Source organism: Arachis stenosperma, chromosome 3 (assembly GCF_014773155.1).
Source record: "Arachis stenosperma cultivar V10309 chromosome 3, arast.V10309.gnm1.PFL2, whole genome shotgun sequence".
Classification (NCBI taxonomy): Eukaryota; Viridiplantae; Streptophyta; class Magnoliopsida; order Fabales; family Fabaceae; genus Arachis; species Arachis stenosperma.
In genome coordinates, this window is record NC_080379.1 from 158,261,727 (window position 1) to 158,279,139 (window position 17,413).

Below are 17,413 nucleotides of genomic sequence, written 5' to 3' on the forward strand. Positions count from 1 at the left end.
CGAACCTTACCCACTGCTCTCTGGACTTTTGGAACCATAAGAGCTCTTCTTGAACTAGAGTATTATTATAATCATCAAGCAACTGTTGCTCTTTCTGACGCAAATAAATACTATCCACCACTTCCAAACGCTTTTGTAAATAATTAATTTGCTGCTCTAATTCACATTTCTTAACAAAAATGTTACCAAATACCTTCGAGTTAAACTCTAGTGAATTCTTCTGTACTTCCGAAATCTTGCCACGAATCCCTCTATTACCAGACCACCATGACTGATTCACAATATCCTTATACCCAAAATGAGTAGCCCAAGCAGCAACAAATCGAAAAGGTCGATTCCCTTTAGGCCGAGGACGACCTTTACAATGCACCAGAATAGGGCAATGATAAGATTGAAACCTATTTAAAACTTCTGCATAAGCCTCTGGAAAGATAGATAACCAACTACTATTTATACAAACTCGATCAAGCTTTTTTGCCACGTCAACATAATTTTTCACCCTCTTGTGCCAAGAAAATTGCCTCCTAATAGTCTTCAGATCAAACAAACCACTATCCCCTAATGAAGTAGCAAACATTTCTACTCTTTGATGAGAAAAGTGACAGCCCTTAGATTCATGAGAAAATTTGACTTCATTAAAATCACCAAGAACAATCCAAGGTCCTTGAAAAACCATGGATTATGCAACAAGATAATACCAAAGGAGAACCCTTTTATTAAATTGAGGACTGCCATAAATACCACTACATCTCCAAATTAAATTATCAAATTGAACCTCAACAGTAACACTCTGATTAAAAGCATCAATGAACTTACAACAAATACCCTTCATAGATGATAGAAACCAAATACCTCTCTTATGCCCCTCTGCTTCTACTATACCAACAGAGTCATACCCCAACCTTTCCCAAAACAATTTTAAATGCTGAAAAGGGGAGTGAGTTTCAACCACAATAAAGAAAAAAGGTCTAAATTTCCTAACAAGTTCCTTACAATGCACCCGGGCTAACTTATTAGAAACACCCCTAATATTCCAAACTATCATATTTAAACTATCCATAAATAATAGGGACAGAATAAATAAGAACATAAACTCTAAATAGAATCACCAACCTCAATAGGTGGTTTGTCCTGCGGTACTGGCACACTCTGATCGTCAATAATTGCCACCTTCGGACCCCCTAACACTGCATCTGCCATGCTTCCATCTAATAAGATTTCCTCCATTGTGCTACAATTTTTATCAACTGGCGAGTTCTGCAGGGAGGAAGGCCGATGACGCTTCCGTAGAGAGATTCCACGACGTGCAGGAGTTTCGCGCGATGGAGATGGCGCAATTTCATGTCTTTCTCGCTTCCCCATCCTAATGTCAATTGATCTACCTCCATCACCATGCAAATTGGGCCTTGGAACCCTTCTCAAACCATACTTATGCTGCTTTCCATCTTGGTCCTTCAAACCTGATGGCTGGCCCATTGTGAATTTTTTCTTACGCAACACTTGTTGCCAGCACTCTCCATCATCCATGCAAGCCTCATTAACATGACCATCAGGCACGTGAGGAGCCAATGATTCCGTAACCACATCCTTCCCTTTAATAACTCCTAATTTCTCACCCAAATTACGAGAATTCTCACCCAAATCACGAGCTTCCGATTCAGCTTTTTTTTAATCTCATTATTGTTGTGTGGCACTAGTGTCGGGGATTCATTATTTTTTCCATCACCAAAAGAATCATTGTTTCCTTCCAAGGACTCCTTCTCCATGCACAACAATTTATCATGCCCATACCGTGCACAAGTAGCACAAATCAGCTGTAAACTCTCGTACTCCACTTCATGAGTCACACCCTCCATTATAATATGTTTGATTACAGGCAACCAAAGATTAATTTGAACACATGCTCGGGCATATTTTCCTTTTTCTGCAAACTTAGTGGCCAAATCTACTTTCACCGGAACCCCTATTACAGAAGCAATTCACAGCATTGCTTGTTCCTGGTAGCACCAAATTAGAAGTCCTGAGACTCGAATCCATACTAGCGTTGATCCGAAGGATTTTTCGCATGGCCTAAAATCCACGTCCCATGGGTTTACTGCAACATAGGGACCGTCTATCAACCACGGGCCACCAAGAATGACTTTCTCATGATCCGCAGCAATATCAAATTTAACCAAAAAATGCCCAAACCCCACATCCAACAAATCAAACCCTCCTTTGATGCGCCATACTATCCAAAGCTTATGCATAAGATATGTGTAGCCATAATGATTATCCAGCACCTTGATCACGATGGCTTCCTTATAAGGTTCAGCTAGATAGCTCTTTGCCTCCTTGGTAAACTTGACACTTGGTGGACGAGAATCACCCTGCTTACTTGTCACCATCGCGATACTATCCCCAGATAAATACCCTACTAATGCAAAGGCCTTAGACTTTTCTACACCAATGACCTTATCTCTAAAAGAGACCTTGGATGGTTTTTCTAAACCCTCTCGAGAAGAACCCTCCTTAACACCGAATACACACCCACCTACGCTCTCTCCCTTATCTCTTCCGATGGCATGTCCATCTTCCTCAACGTGTTTCACCCTCAACCGCTCGCCCCCGCTCTCTCCTTCTCTCATTCTCCTTGAGTATGGAGTACATACTTTTCCCTGTTAGGGTATAAAACTTGTTAATGTTAGGTCGGCTCCTCAAAATATTTTTTGTAAAAATAAATTATTCTTAGAAAAAACTACTATTTTTACCCACAGAAGTTGAAAATGCTGACATATCTGTCTATAGAAGACAAAAATTACCATTAGTACTTATAAAAAATAGATTTTAGCTGGCAAAATTATCCAAACTTTAAAAAATTAAATAAAATTTTTAAACTAACCTTCTTTCCACCTCTACTTCCATCATCTCTCTTCTCTCTCTCTCTCTCTCTATCTATCTATCTCTCTCTCTCTCTCTCTCTCTCTCTCTCTCTCTCTATCTAAATGTTCTTAGGGATTCCAATCCTAAACTCTAGCACCATTCTCCTCTCCAACCACCACCATCACAGCCTCCATTACCATCACCACCACCACCATCACCACCCTTTCTACTCCATCCAACTGTTTGACCCCGATCTCAACCTCAATCGCAGGCTCGCTTCCCCTTACCTCCCTCCTCTTCTGAAGATTCAATCCCGTCACCTCCTCCTCTATTGTTTCTTTCTATATACAAAGAAACAACACAATAATCTGCATAAAAAGATTCAAACACACCCTTACACTCAAAACAACACAATAAGTTTCATAATTTTTTTCTTTCTACAAAAAAAAAACTTTCTCCACTTGTCTAAATCACTAATGTTCCAACTAATCTGATGTTACGTTCATCTAATACTAATTTGATTCAAATAAATCTATGAAGATAATAACATAATAATAAAAAAGGGATCTTTACTTGAGGAGACAAAGATCGAAGAGGGTGTGTGGGAGCTTGATGCGGCCGAACTCGGAGGCAGACATGGTGAGGTAGATGTAGAAAAAGTCAGTGGCAAAGAGGAAGAATACGGCGACGACGGCGGCGAATTTGCAGCTGTTGAGAGGGAACTTCTCCGAATTGGGCTACTTGGCAGCGGGGGAGTCGTCATCGCCATTGTTCTCTAGGTCCCTAAATAGCAACCTACTGGTAATGACCACCATGACGTTCCATGATATCCTTAGATCCCAATGAATCATTCACATTGCTCACAGTATTCTCAGATCTGGGGTATCTTTTCGGCATAGACAGAGGCTGAGCTTGCGTTAGATGATTATGTTGGTGATGGTGGTGCTGGTGTTGTTGAGTTGCGACTGACACCGATAAGGGAGTGTGTGGCAAAGTGGTTAGGGTGACGGTTGAGGAGGATGGCAAGGTGGTGGTATTGAGCGGCGATGTAGTTGATGTTAGGATTGGAGTTATTGAGAATATTGAGAGAAAGAGAATAGGAAGAGATGATGGTAGTAATAGTGGAGAGAAGGGTAGTTTGGAAATTTTATTTAATTTTTTAAGCTTTGAATAATTTTACTTGTAAAAATCTATTTTTTCATGGGTACAAATGGTAATTTCTGTCTTCTATGGATAGATATGTCAGTGTTTTCAACTTTCGTGGATAGAAATGGTAGTTTACTCTTATTCTTATTTTAAACTTTCAACTATTCACTTATAAACACAAAACAAAATTGAAAAGAATCAATAGTCAATACTAATTAAGATCGTAACTTTTTGTTCAAAGAAAAAGTTTATAAATTATAAGTATGGTTATGATATGTGACTAAGATTGATATATATAAATGACTTTTTTTACATGTTATGAATTAGAAATTTTAGAATCTATTTAATACCATTCTAGATTTTTTTAAGTTGATTATTTTTTGGGTTCTAATTTACGAAATATGTTGAGATAAGGATGTGGATGACCACGTGGGCTAACATTCTCAATATTGAAGGAACCTCTCTCCAAGATAATCAAAATAAATGAAGTTTGAAAATTAAGTCTTGTTACATGTATAAATAAGAGAAGCTACGGTTGAAGTAATACACATCAATAAAAAACAATCTTCTCTTCTTTTTACTATACAAATATTTTCTCTCTCTTTTATCTCTCTTTAGTTTTAAACTACATTATCTATAATATTAGTAAATATAGAGATTGCTTATATTATAGTGAGATAAGAGTATATTTATATTTCTCTATTTTATATTTACATCTTCCTTATTTATTTAGTTGTTTTACAACATGTTATCAGCACGAGACTCTGATCAAATTTTTAGGAAGACTCAGGTAACAAATTTTCATTATGTCGAAACTCTCTCATCTTGAATTCAATGCTCTTGATATATCTGGAAATAATTATTTATCATGGATATTAGGTGTTGAAATCCATCTTGATTAATTGGATCTTGGGGATAATATTAAGGCTGAAAATAATGTATCCCAAAAGGATAAAGCCAAAGCCATGATTTTTTTTCGTCTTCATCTTGACGAATGATTGAAAAATGAATATCTCACATTAAAAGATCCTGCAGATCTTTGGAAAGACCTTGAAGAAAGGGCCAATCATAAAAAAATGGTGATACTTCCTCAAGCCCGATATGAATGGACGCACTTGCGTCTACAGGATTTTAAATCCATAAATGAATATAATTTGGCAATGTTTCGAATCACCTCACGAATGAAATTATGTGGGGAAAAGATTTCTGATAATGATATATTGGAGAAAACTTTCTCAATCTTCCATGCCTCGAATGTGCTCCTGTAGCAGCAGTATCGAGAAAAAGGCTTTAAAAAATATTTTGAGTTAATTTTTTGCCTTCTTGTTGCTGAACGCAACAATGAGTTACTCTTAAAGAATCATGAAGCGCGCCCAACTGACGCCACCCCATTTTCAGAAGTAAATGCGGCAAATTACCCCAGAAGAGGTAAATGGCAAGGTTTTAGTAACAAGAAAAAATTATAGAAGGAAAACGTATTATGTTCAAGTATATGACATTTTTTTTGTACAGTGTTTCTTAGAAAAATAATTTCGATCAAGTATTTAATTTAACTGTGCATACTACTCATTTTATTGTTATTTGTCTTTGAAGAAAATGGCAAGGACATATTGTGAAGATATTTGCCTTTGCGGATAGTGCAAGTTCGCACACTATTCTTAAAAGTGATATATATATTTTACCCATCTTGTGCCAAAAGAAGAATATGTTAATACTATTATTGGCTCAGGCAATGTGATAGAAGGCTCCGGAAGAGCTCTAATTTTGTTTCCTGGAGGAACAAAATTCATAATAAATAATGCACTATTATCTACCAAGTCTCTGAGGAACTTGTTGAGTTTCAAAGATATTCGCCAAAATGGATATCATATTGAAACTATGAATGAGGAAAATTATGAGTACTTATGTATCACAACTCATGGTTTAAATAAAAAGGTTATATTAGAAAAGTTACCCTCACTTTCATCTGGGTTATAGTATACTAAGATTAGTACAATTGAATCACATGCCACTGTAAACCAGAAGTTTACTAGCCCAAATGAATCATAACTTGGTACGACCGATTGGGTCATCCGGGAACAACCATGATGAGGAGAATTATTGAAAACTCTCATGAACATTCACTAAAGAACCAGAAGATTCTTAAAACTAGTGAATTTTGTTGTGCTACATGTTCTCAGGGAAAGTTAATTTTAAGGCCATCACCAGTAAATATCGGATTTGAGTCCCCTGAATTTCTAGAAAGGATTCAAGGTGATATATGTGGACCTATTCATCCACCATGTGAATCTTTTAGATATTTTATGGTCCTAATAGACGCATCTTCGAGATGGTCACATGTGTGCTTATTATCTTCTCGCAACCTGGCGTTTGCAAGATTATTGGCTCAAATTATTCGATTAAAAGCACAATTTTCAGAAAATCCAATCAAAGCAATTCGTCTTGATAATGCTGGTGAATTTACTTCCCAAGCTTTTGATGCTTATTGTATGGCTAATGAAATAAGTGTTGAACATCCAATAGCTTATGTTCACACACAAAATGGGTTAGCAGAATCACTCATTAAACACCTCCAATTAATTGCTAGACCCTTGCTTATGAGAACAAATCTCCCAACCTCGCTTTGGGGGCATGCTATTTTACATGCCGCATCACTTATTCGTTTGAGGCCAACGAGTTACCATCAGTTCTCTCCTATGCAATTAGCATTTGGCCAGCAGCCAAATGTTTCCCATTTAAGAATATTTGAGTGTACCATATATGGTCCCATTGCACCACCTAATCGCACCAAAATGGGACCACAAAGAAAATTGGGGATATATGTTGGATATGATTCTCCCTCTATAGTGAGGTATCTTGAGATACAAACTGGGGATGTATTTAAATCCCAGTTTGCGGATTGTCATTTTGATGAATCAAAATTTCTAACATTAGGGGGAGAGAATAAGCTTCCTAAAAAGGAACTTAACTGGAATGCATCATCGTTGATGCATTTAGATCCTCGATCAGGGCAATGTGAACTGGATGTTCAAAAGATTATACATTTGTAAAGAATAGCAAATGAATTGCCTGATGCATTTTCCGATACAAAGAGGATAACCAAGTCGTATATACCAACAGAAAATGCCCCAATTCGAATTGATGTCCCAGTTGGACAAATTGTCACTGAAGCAAATACATGCCAGAAGTGTGGCAGGCCTGTCGGTTACAAAGATAAAAATCCTCGAAAGCAAAAAGAGGTAAATACTATTCTCATTGAAAAAACATAGTAAGGACACCTGCAGTTGTCCAAAATTCTGATATAGTTTTAACGCCAGAAGATGTTCAGGTACCTGAAAATTGTGAAAATGACGAGATCTCGATAAATTATGTCTTTGTAGGAGAGAAATAGAACCGAAATAAGACAATTGTCAATGAAATATTTACATATAATGTGGCATTAAATATCATGCATGAAAGTAAGGATCTTGAGCCAAGATCAGTCAAAGAATGTCGACAAAGGAATGATTGGCCAAAACGGAAAGAAGCCATGAAGGCTGAGTTAGACTCACTTGCAAAACATGAAGTCTTTGGACCGGTAGTCCGTACACCAGAAGATGTAAAACCTGTTGGATACCGATGGGTATTTGTGAGAAAACGAAATGAGAAAAATGAAGTCGTGCGCTACAAAACCCGACTTGTGGCACAAGATTTTTCATAAAGGCCCGGTATAGATTATGAAGAAACGTATTCCCCTATAGTGGATGCGATAATATTGCGTTATTTGGTCAGTTTATCTGCATATCATAAACTGCATATGCATTTAATGGATGTGGTAACAACCTACTTATACGGCTCATTAGATCCGGATATCTATATGAAAGTCCCTGAAGGACTAAGGATAATATTCGCAGGGGTTATACTCAGTTAAATTGCAAAGATCTTTATATGGTCTAAAGCAATCTAGACGAATGTGGTATAATCGTCTTACTGAGTATCTGGCCAAAAATAGATTCAAGAATGATGATATCTGTCCATGTGTTTTCATAAAGAAAATTGCATCTGGATTCATTATAATTGCTGTGTACGTTGATGATTTAAATATCATTGGAACTCTTGAAGAAATTTCAACAATTATAAAAACTCTAAAAGAAGAGTTTGAGATTAAAGATCTTGAAAGAACTAAATTTTGTCTCGGCCTGCAGATCGAGCATATAAAAAATGGGATCTTTATTCATCAAACAGCATACACAGAGAAGATCTTGAAAATATTTTATATGGATAAGTCACATCCATTAAGTACCCCAATGATCGTAAGATTTTTGGATGTGAAAAAGGATCAATTCCGTCTTAAAGAAGAAAATGAAGTTATTCTTGGCCCTAAAATGTACCATATCTTAGTGTCATTGGAGCACTAATGTATCTTGCTAATAATACAAGACCCGATATATCATTTGCTGTGAATTTACTAGCAAGATATAGTTCTTCTCCAACCAAAAGACATTGGAATGGAATCAAACAAATCTTTCGATATCTTCATGGGATAGTTGATATGGGATTATTTTATCCCTATGGATTCAAGTCACAATTAGTTGGCTATGCAGATGCTGGATACTTGTCTGATCCACACAAAGGGAGATCTCAAACAGGATACCTGTTCACATATGGTGGTACAACTATATCATGGAGGTCCACGAAACAGACGATAGTAGCAACCTCCTCTAATCATGCCGAAATACTAGCGATACATGAAGCTAGTCATGAATGTTTTTCGCTGAGAAGTCTGATTCAATATATTCTGTCATCATGTGGACTGATTGATCATAAGATAGCTCCAACTGTCCTGTTTGAAGATAATACAGCATGCATTGCTCAACTTAAGGGTGGATACATCAAAGGTGATAGAACAAAGTATATTTCTCCCAAATTCTTTTTCACTTATGATCTTCAAAATCAAGGGACAATTGATGTCCAACAGATCCGTTCAAGTGACAATCTGGCAGATTTATTCATAAAGTCACTCCCAAAATCCTCCTTTGAAAGATTGGTACATGAGATTGGGATGCGCCGATTTCGAGACATTAAATGATGTCGGCAAGAGGAGGAGAATGTACTCTTTTTCCCTTGGTCAAGTTTTTTTCCCATTAGGTTTTTCTTGACAAGGTTTTTAATGAGGCAGTCTCCATCACTAAAGGATATTGTACTCTTTTTCCTTCATTAAGGTTTTTTTTTTTCATTGGGTTTTTCTTTAGTAAGGTTTAACGAGGAAATAATCCTAAATGGTCATTCAAGGGGGAATGTTGAGATAAGGATCTGGATGACCCCACGTGGGCTAACCTTCTCAATATTGAAGGAACCTCTCTCCAAGACAATCAAAATAAATGAAGTTTGAAAATCAAGTCTTGTTACATGTATAAATAAGAAAAGTTACAGTTGAAGTAATACACATCAATAAAAAACAATCTTCTCTTCTTTTTACTATACAAATATTTTCTCTCTCTTTTATCTCTTTTTAATTTTAAACTACATTATCTATAATATTAATAAATATAGAGATTGTTTATATTATAGTGAGATAAGAGTATATTTATATTTCTCTATTTTATATTTACATCTTTTTTATTTATTTAGTTGTTTTACAATAAAATAGACTTTTTAAATAGGCTCGTAAATTTATTGGGTTTGAGCTTAAAAAAAAGTCTATAAAAAATAACACTTAAATTCAAACCATTTATTTATAATATAAATGAGACTCATTAAAGATAAAATTTGACTTGACCCATTTTAACCCCTACCCACAAACAAGTTTTAATGACTTTGGTCGTCATTTGTGTTTGTTTGTTGAATGACAACGGAATTTTTACAAAAATAAAATATGTTTTGTAAATATATAAAAAAAATGCTGAATATGTATAACAACTGTTCATAATATACATCATGCTCTTTTTTTATTTTGTGATTCTTCCTTATTTTTATTTTTTTTAAAAACAAATAATTTTTTAAAATAAATGGCACATATATACAATGGACCAATCCAAACTCAAAAAATTGGATTGATAGTAAATATGTAATTTTTTTAAGGATTTAACTAACATGTATTATAAAGACATAGGTTAAGATTATTTCAGTAAATATTTTTAATTTTTATTTAAAAAATTTATTAAAAATTAAATTTTGTATCTTTTTCTATATAAATTATTTTAATTAGTAACTTTAATATGTGTATTGTGTTAATTAAATTCTTTTTAATAAGAATTTTAGCTAAAAGTTACTATAAGAATACTATATAAAGTATTAAAATTAAAATTTTTATATTTCCGGTAAATGCACTACAAAATTTTATTTTTAAATTTTTATGATATTAACATCTATAATTTTATATAAATAACATTCATAATCATATATTTATTATATTTACATATATAATTATTTAACAATAATTAATAAATATAACATCATTTTTATATTAGAGTCTTCAATTTCATTAGCAAAACTCTCTTAATTACACGTGTCTGTGTCAAGTTATGTGCGGGTAAAAAAGATTTATCGATCAGGAAAAAAATGGCCCAAGGCAAGAGTGTAAGAAGAAGGACTTTAGCCGAACACAGCTAATATAGTTTTTGTTTCGTTGATTTTCTGAGAAAACTGAAAAAGTCTCCTTTTCCTTGGGTTGAATTATGAAGAATGTTAGGAATTCCTAGAGCCACATATGTAACACGTAACAGAGACAAGAAGGAGAAAGACAGAGAGAGGAAAATTAAGGAAGTGGTGGAGGTAGAGTTATTAGAGGCAGAGTGTATTAGTATAATTTGATTTGAGTCCATGGATGGGAGTGGTGGGGATCAATCCCCTTATGGAAATGAAATTATCTCATTATTCAGTATTCACCACGAAATTATATCTAATTTTTCTCCACCCGAGAATAATGAAGACATTAATCTTACACCTCAAATATTACTAGTATAATTGAGCCTTAAAAACGATGTCTACATGTTCTTATCTAGAGAAGTTGTCCTTTTAGTAGAGAACAACAGTGACCATAACCAATGCTGTAGAAAGATAATGAGATGAGTCCCAAAGAGGGTTGTGTGGTAACAAACTCTCCTCAGCATTGGTGGATTAGGGAAAAGATTCAATGGCAACCTCAAAGTGTTGGGCCAATAGAGTGTGATGAAGAACTTGAAGCAATATATGTTTGCCACGTGGCAGGGTGCGTAATCTTGGTTGTGTGGACGTTAGAGATCCTAACCACCAATCCTGAGGATGTGAATTTGTGTACACTCAACGAGGCGACTGCTATAAGTCCAAGCCCTGCATCATTTCTGCTCCCAGTGGTAGGCTTCCTCTGCATTTTCTCCCTACTCTTCCCTTTCTTTGCTAATCGCTTGCTACAAGAGTGCCATGGCTGCCTCCGTCTCCACAGTCGGAGTTGTGAACAGAACCCTACTGAGCTTCAATGGATCAGGAGGAGGAAGCTCGGTTCCAAGCTCAGCGTTCTTGGGAAGCAGCTTGAAGAAGGTTCAGTCGAGAATCCCAAACATGAAGTTGAGCCCTGGATGCTTGAAGATTGTGGCGGAGAAAGAGATAGACGAGGAGAGCCAGACAGATGGAGACAGATGGAGGGGTCTGGCATACGATATATCGGATGATCAGCAAGACATCACGAGGGGGAAGGGTATGGTCGACAGCCTTTTCCAAGCCCCTATGCAAACCGGAACTCACTACGCTGTCATGAGCTCTTATGAGTACCTCAGCCAGGGGCTTCGCCAGTACGGCGACCTTGACAACATGCTTGATGGCTTCTACATTGCCCCTGCTTTTATGGACAAGCTTGTTGTTCACATCACCAAGAACTTCATGACCCTCCCCAACATCAAGGTTCCTCTCATTCTTGGTATCTGGGGAGGCAAGGGTCAAGGAAAGTCGTTCCAATGTGAACTTGTTTTTGCCAAGATGGGAATCAACCCAATCATGATGAGTGCTGGAGAGTTGGAAAGTGGAAACGCAGGAGAGCCGGCCAAGCTGATCAGGCAGAGATACCGTGAGGCGGCAGACATGATCAAGAAGGGGAAGATGTGCTGCCTCTTCATCAACGATCTTGACGCAGGAGCTGGTCGTATGGGCGGAACCACCCAATACACAGTCAACAACCAGATGGTCAACGCCACCCTCATGAACATTGCTGACAACCCAACCAACGTGCAGCTCCCCGGTATGTACAACAAGGAAGAGAACGCACGTGTCCCCATCATCGTCACCGGAAACGATTTCTCCACTCTCTACGCTCCTCTTATCCGTGACGGTCGTATGGAGAAGTTCTACTGGGCTCCCACAAGGGAAGACCGTATTGGTGTCTGCACCGGTATCTTCCGTACCGACAATGTTCCCGCCGAGGACATTGTCAAGCTTGTTGACACTTTCCCCGGCCAATCCATTGATTTCTTCGGTGCACTTCGGGCGAGAGTGTACGACGACGAAGTTAGGAAGTGGATCTCAGGAGTTGGAGTGGAGGGAGTTGGAAAGAAGCTTGTGAACTCAAAGGAAGGACCACCAACATTTGAGCAACCAAAGATGACACTGGAGAAGCTGTTGGAGTACGGAAACATGCTTGTGCAAGAACAGGAGAACGTGAAGAGAGTCCAGTTGGCTGACAAGTACTTGAATGAGGCTGCTCTTGGTGACGCCAATGCAGATGCCATCAACAGTGGAGCCTTTTTCGGCGCCCAGACATAATTCATCATGTTTCTTAGCGTTTTCGTTTCTGTTATTACGTGCACGAACAACAACATGCTAAGTGTACAATAATTTTTCTTCTCTTCTCTTATCCTCTTTTATATTCTGGATTCCTGTCCTCTATAATTTTGAGTTATATTTGTCTACCATGTTACTGAAATCCACTTTTCTGCCCTTCTCTTTAATTTCTCTGCCTATGTTACTCTATTCTACATATCGAATTCATTTGGAACAGATATCTTCTTTCAAATTCACTGCGTGCTAAACTTATCGAGTTTCTTCCCTCTAATTTCAAACAAACATCGCTGTGATTATCAAACGCATGTGGAAGTAACGCTGCTTAGTTACATATACTCAGCTTGTTTTTTAAGCACGAAAAGGAAAAGGGAAATGCTAACACTAATATTTTATTGAAATTGATTTAAATGTTAGATGGATATAACAGAAAATTATTAGTTAGCTAACAACAAATCCGACGTTAGTTTTATTTTAATTTTATTTTGGGTCATATAACAGGCAACATAAACATTTCTGGAATTATATATCATAAATAATAATTTAAATTTTAATATGAAATTTATTACTTTAATACTTGGTCTTAATTCAATTCAAATTTTATATTATTTTAAATTATTCTATCAAAATAATTATATAACTGATAAAATTTTATTAATTTTTCGACAAGACGATATTATCTCTTTAAAATAAAATCGATCTCATTTTAATTATCAATTTTAATATAAATTTTAATTTTAAATTAATTATTTTTTATGATTATCAAAAGTAATCCTCCAAATATTTTATCCTAATTGCTTTGATACCTTTTTTTTCACTATTTTTTCTCATCCAATATTTTTATGATTGAACTTTAAGAAAATCTGTTAGAACTTAGAATATATCATTTGAAAGAAAATGGTAACCAGAGAACGAGTGTGTGGGTCCAAAGTCCAAACCATATATGTCCTCGTAATAAATGAGTGATTCATTTGTTTATATTTTAGACTGGAAACGAATGATCCATATTGAAAGTCTCTTTTTTTTTTTCTGGTCAAGGGAAAGTCCCTCTTTTGAACTTATACTGCAAGTCAAGGCCAAAAAAAAAAAAAAGAACTTATACTGCAAGTCTTTTAAAAATAAAATAATATGGATATTAGCCTTTGATCCATAGATTGACCATTCTGCTTGTAAAATATTTAAAAAATACGCAACTTGAATGGACCTAACCCAAATGCAACGCAAACTGCCGTGTTGATTTTTTATTTTAGTTTTTCATAGGTCCAACATACGGTAAATAAACTGGCCTTTTATTACTGACCAAAAACAAAATTAAAACTAGCCTTTTATTGAATAGGTCTAACAAAAAGATTATATTTTTATTCTTGATCAAATCTTAATATTTTTTAATTTAATTTTGCTTATATAAAAATAACCCCCCTCTTTTATTTATACAAATAACCTTACAAATAATTATGACATCAAAAGTGTTTCGTTCTGGTTGAGTCGAGGTATATGACTCCTTTGGTGGCTGCTTAATTTCTGGGCAGAACTATACGTCGTCCAGGGAGCAATGTCATAAGAGAATCTCGGCACTGTGAAACACGGCGGTGGGAGCACCTGCAAAAAGCACTCCGACGCTCAAGTTAGTAAGAGATATATAAACGGTATAATGAAGAAAATATGAGAGTGATTGTGACCTGACTCCATATGAGTTTCTTGATTTGTTTTTATAGACCAGTGGAGGGCTCACCTTCTTGTGTTTGTTCTGATATCCTAGCGAATGCTGTTGTTAATAACGAGATGAAAATAATACTTGACTTGTGCGTAACTGTGATCAAGTTACGTTTGGAGTCTGTCATTAGTTCCGAAATATTTGGTCAGTTATGGTGAAGGGATAGTTGCCGAGTTTTTAGGGGTACACGTCATAGCCCCCAAACTTGTTTGTCTCCATATTTTGGGTGACAAGCAAGCTTTATATGTTTTGTTGTGGATATTTTTTCCTCGTGTTGTTTTTTGGTTGTTCTCGGTTTGGGTGTTTGTAACTTGGGCTTTTTGCTTTTTTTTTTAATAGAAAGAGGTGTGGAAGAGATATGGGCAATATTGGTGGAAAGTTTGAAAGTGTTTTTACTTTGTGAATCGTACTTTCATTAATTACCCTTTTTTGCCGCTTGGGTTATCAAGGTCTGTGGCGGTTATCTCTCTTGTTTCCACTAAGTTAGTGGGCTGTAATAATTTCTGCTGCATTTTCAACATTCTATTCTTTCTGAATTTTTCCTTCTTGTTTGACCTATCATGACTTCTAAAGGTTAATTTTCTTTTCTTGATCATCTTTGTTTCTTTTCTCTGTAAGGGCGAGAGAGAAAGAGAAAGAAAAATTGAAGGCAGTTGAGGTTAAGAAAGATGACCCATATCATTGGGTGCATGATGATGTTAGGACCCGTTCTTCATCTTATAGTAGTGTTGAGTCAATGCGAGAATTGGGGAGTTTGAAGTTTGTGAGAGGTGGTTCTGGTGTGTCGGTTGAGCTTTTTCCCTGTTCTGGTGAGGATAGGGTTTATGAGAGGAGGGGTGACTGGCAGTACTTTTATATGTATACTCCCTGTCTAACTGAGTTGCGTGTGCGTTTTCCCTTCTCTGCTTTCGAGTGTGATGTGTTGACCCAGCTTAACTGCGCGCCCTTGTAGCTACATCCAAATTCCTGGGCATTTCTTCGTGCCTTTCAATGTCTGATGGATTTCCTCTCTTTTTCTTGTGCCCTATCGCTGTTCTTTTCTTTGTTTCAATCGAAAAGGGTTCGGAAGGTTTTGTGGGTTTGTCTTAGCAGTTTTTCTGGTCGCTCCCTTTTTTTGCTTCACAAGTCTTCTTTTAAAAACTTCAAATCCCTTTTTGTTAAGATTCGATCGGTTGAAGCTGAGTATCCATTTTATTTAGACGATGAGCTTATCGAAAGGTTCCCCCTTTACTGGTGTTCTGAACCGAGCCAAATCCTTGAGGCTATTGAGCGGAGTGAAGAAGAAGACTCTTTTTTAAATTTTCTGATTGAGAGCTTTGCCGCCGGGGAGTGTTTGTCTATTCCTGAGCTTTTGCATTTGTATGATTCTGGTGATAATGAGGGCTTGAAAACTTATATAGGTAATGTTTTGTCTGCTATTGATTGTGTTAATGTTATTGTATTTTCTTAATATTTGTTTTATCTGTAGGTGGACGAGTTCCCCATCTTGATCCTTCTCGGTTCTAGTCTTTTTTGAAAAAGAAAAAAAAGGGAGATGTTGGTGGTTCAGGGGCTCCGAAGGAGGACGGTGGGCAGGCTGCTCAATCTACTGCTCAGTCGGCATCTTCGTATAAGAAGAAGAGAGATGACACTGAGAAGTCTTTGCAGGTTATATCGGAGGGCGATCAGGAGGCTGTTGGTGGTAGTAAGCCCGTATTTGATCGGCAGAAGAGGCTTCATGGTTTCATCCCTGGTACTAGTTCTCACTCCTTGTGGAGCGACCGGTTTCCCTTTGCCGAGCTTTCTGACAAGGTGTCTCAGTATCCTAGTGACATGCTCATGACTCGTCGGATTGGTATGGAGGGACTTGGGAAGTTTGTTCAGGTTGCTTTATTTTCCTATTGGCTCTTCTTTTATTTTTCCTTTTGCTGCTTTATTCTTACTTGGTGTATATTTTGTAGATTGCCGCTTCTCGTCTGATGTGTATTGGTCGTACTACTGACTTATTGGTGCCGAGCAGCAGGCAGTTGTGGATAAGATTTCTGACCTGGAGAGGTCATACAAGGTGAAAATTGCCGAACTGGAGAAGTCATCAAAAGAAAAAGATGATGTTATTGTCAATGCTACAGCTAAAATGAAGGATTCTGAAGAGGAGGTGGGTCGTTTGAGGGATCAAATTCGGTTGTTGCAGGCCGAGATCAAAGAGAGTGATATTTCTAAAGGAAAACTAACATCAAGGATTCATGAGCTGGAGGAAGATGGGATGGAGATGTTCTCCTCTGGCTTCAATCGTGCCGTTAGTCAAATTGCGTTGTTAGCCCCTGATTTTGACTGTGACCGACTTGACGTGACTAAGACCGTGATCGACGGAAAACTAGTGGTGGATGGTACCGTGGAGGAGCATGATGAGAATGTTCCTCCTTCTTGATTTGTTTGCTTGTTTATTTTGGACATGTTTGTCCTTTTGATGTGTAATGATAACTCTTTTTGCTTTTGCTGACCAAGTTGTGGTCAGTTATGAATGTTTAGCGTTGTTTTGAACTCGAGTAACTTTTGTTTATGTTGACCGAGGTTAGGTCAATTTGACAATGTTGTTTTTGGAATATAGTAATGCATGCTTAAATGCTTTTGTATTTGAAGAGTAGAATAGGATGGGAATAATAAGTAAAGAATCGATCATGTTTGTTTGATTTTGATAGATATATTGGGCGTCTAGCCTCGTTAAAACCCTCCTTATGTAAAAATCCTTGTTTGGGAAAAAACCCCTAAGGGGGAAAAAGAGTACCTTCATCCGCGAAATGTACAATTTACGATCTATACAACTTTAACGATGAGATGTTCCAATTTCCAGATACTGAGTCGCCTTGTAATGTTTGCAGTTGGTAAGCCCCCATTCCGAGAACTTTTGTGATCCGGAATGGTCCTTCCCAATTTGCGGCGAGCTTACTGTGTGTTAGAGGTTGCCTAGCTTCTTTTGTTAGTCTG

General features: G+C 36.9%; 1 protein-coding gene across 1 annotated transcript; it reads left to right on the forward strand.

Annotated features, from left to right (window-relative positions):
• Positions 1-11,295: 11,295 nt before the first annotated feature.
• Positions 11,296-12,905, forward strand: LOC130969823 (ribulose bisphosphate carboxylase/oxygenase activase, chloroplastic). Its single transcript, XM_057895720.1, has one exon. The coding sequence runs from the start codon at positions 11,389-11,391 to the stop codon at positions 12,718-12,720; it is 1,332 nt and encodes a 443-aa protein (XP_057751703.1). The 5' UTR covers positions 11,296-11,388; the 3' UTR covers positions 12,721-12,905.
• The last annotated feature ends 4,508 nt before the right edge of the window (positions 12,906-17,413 follow it).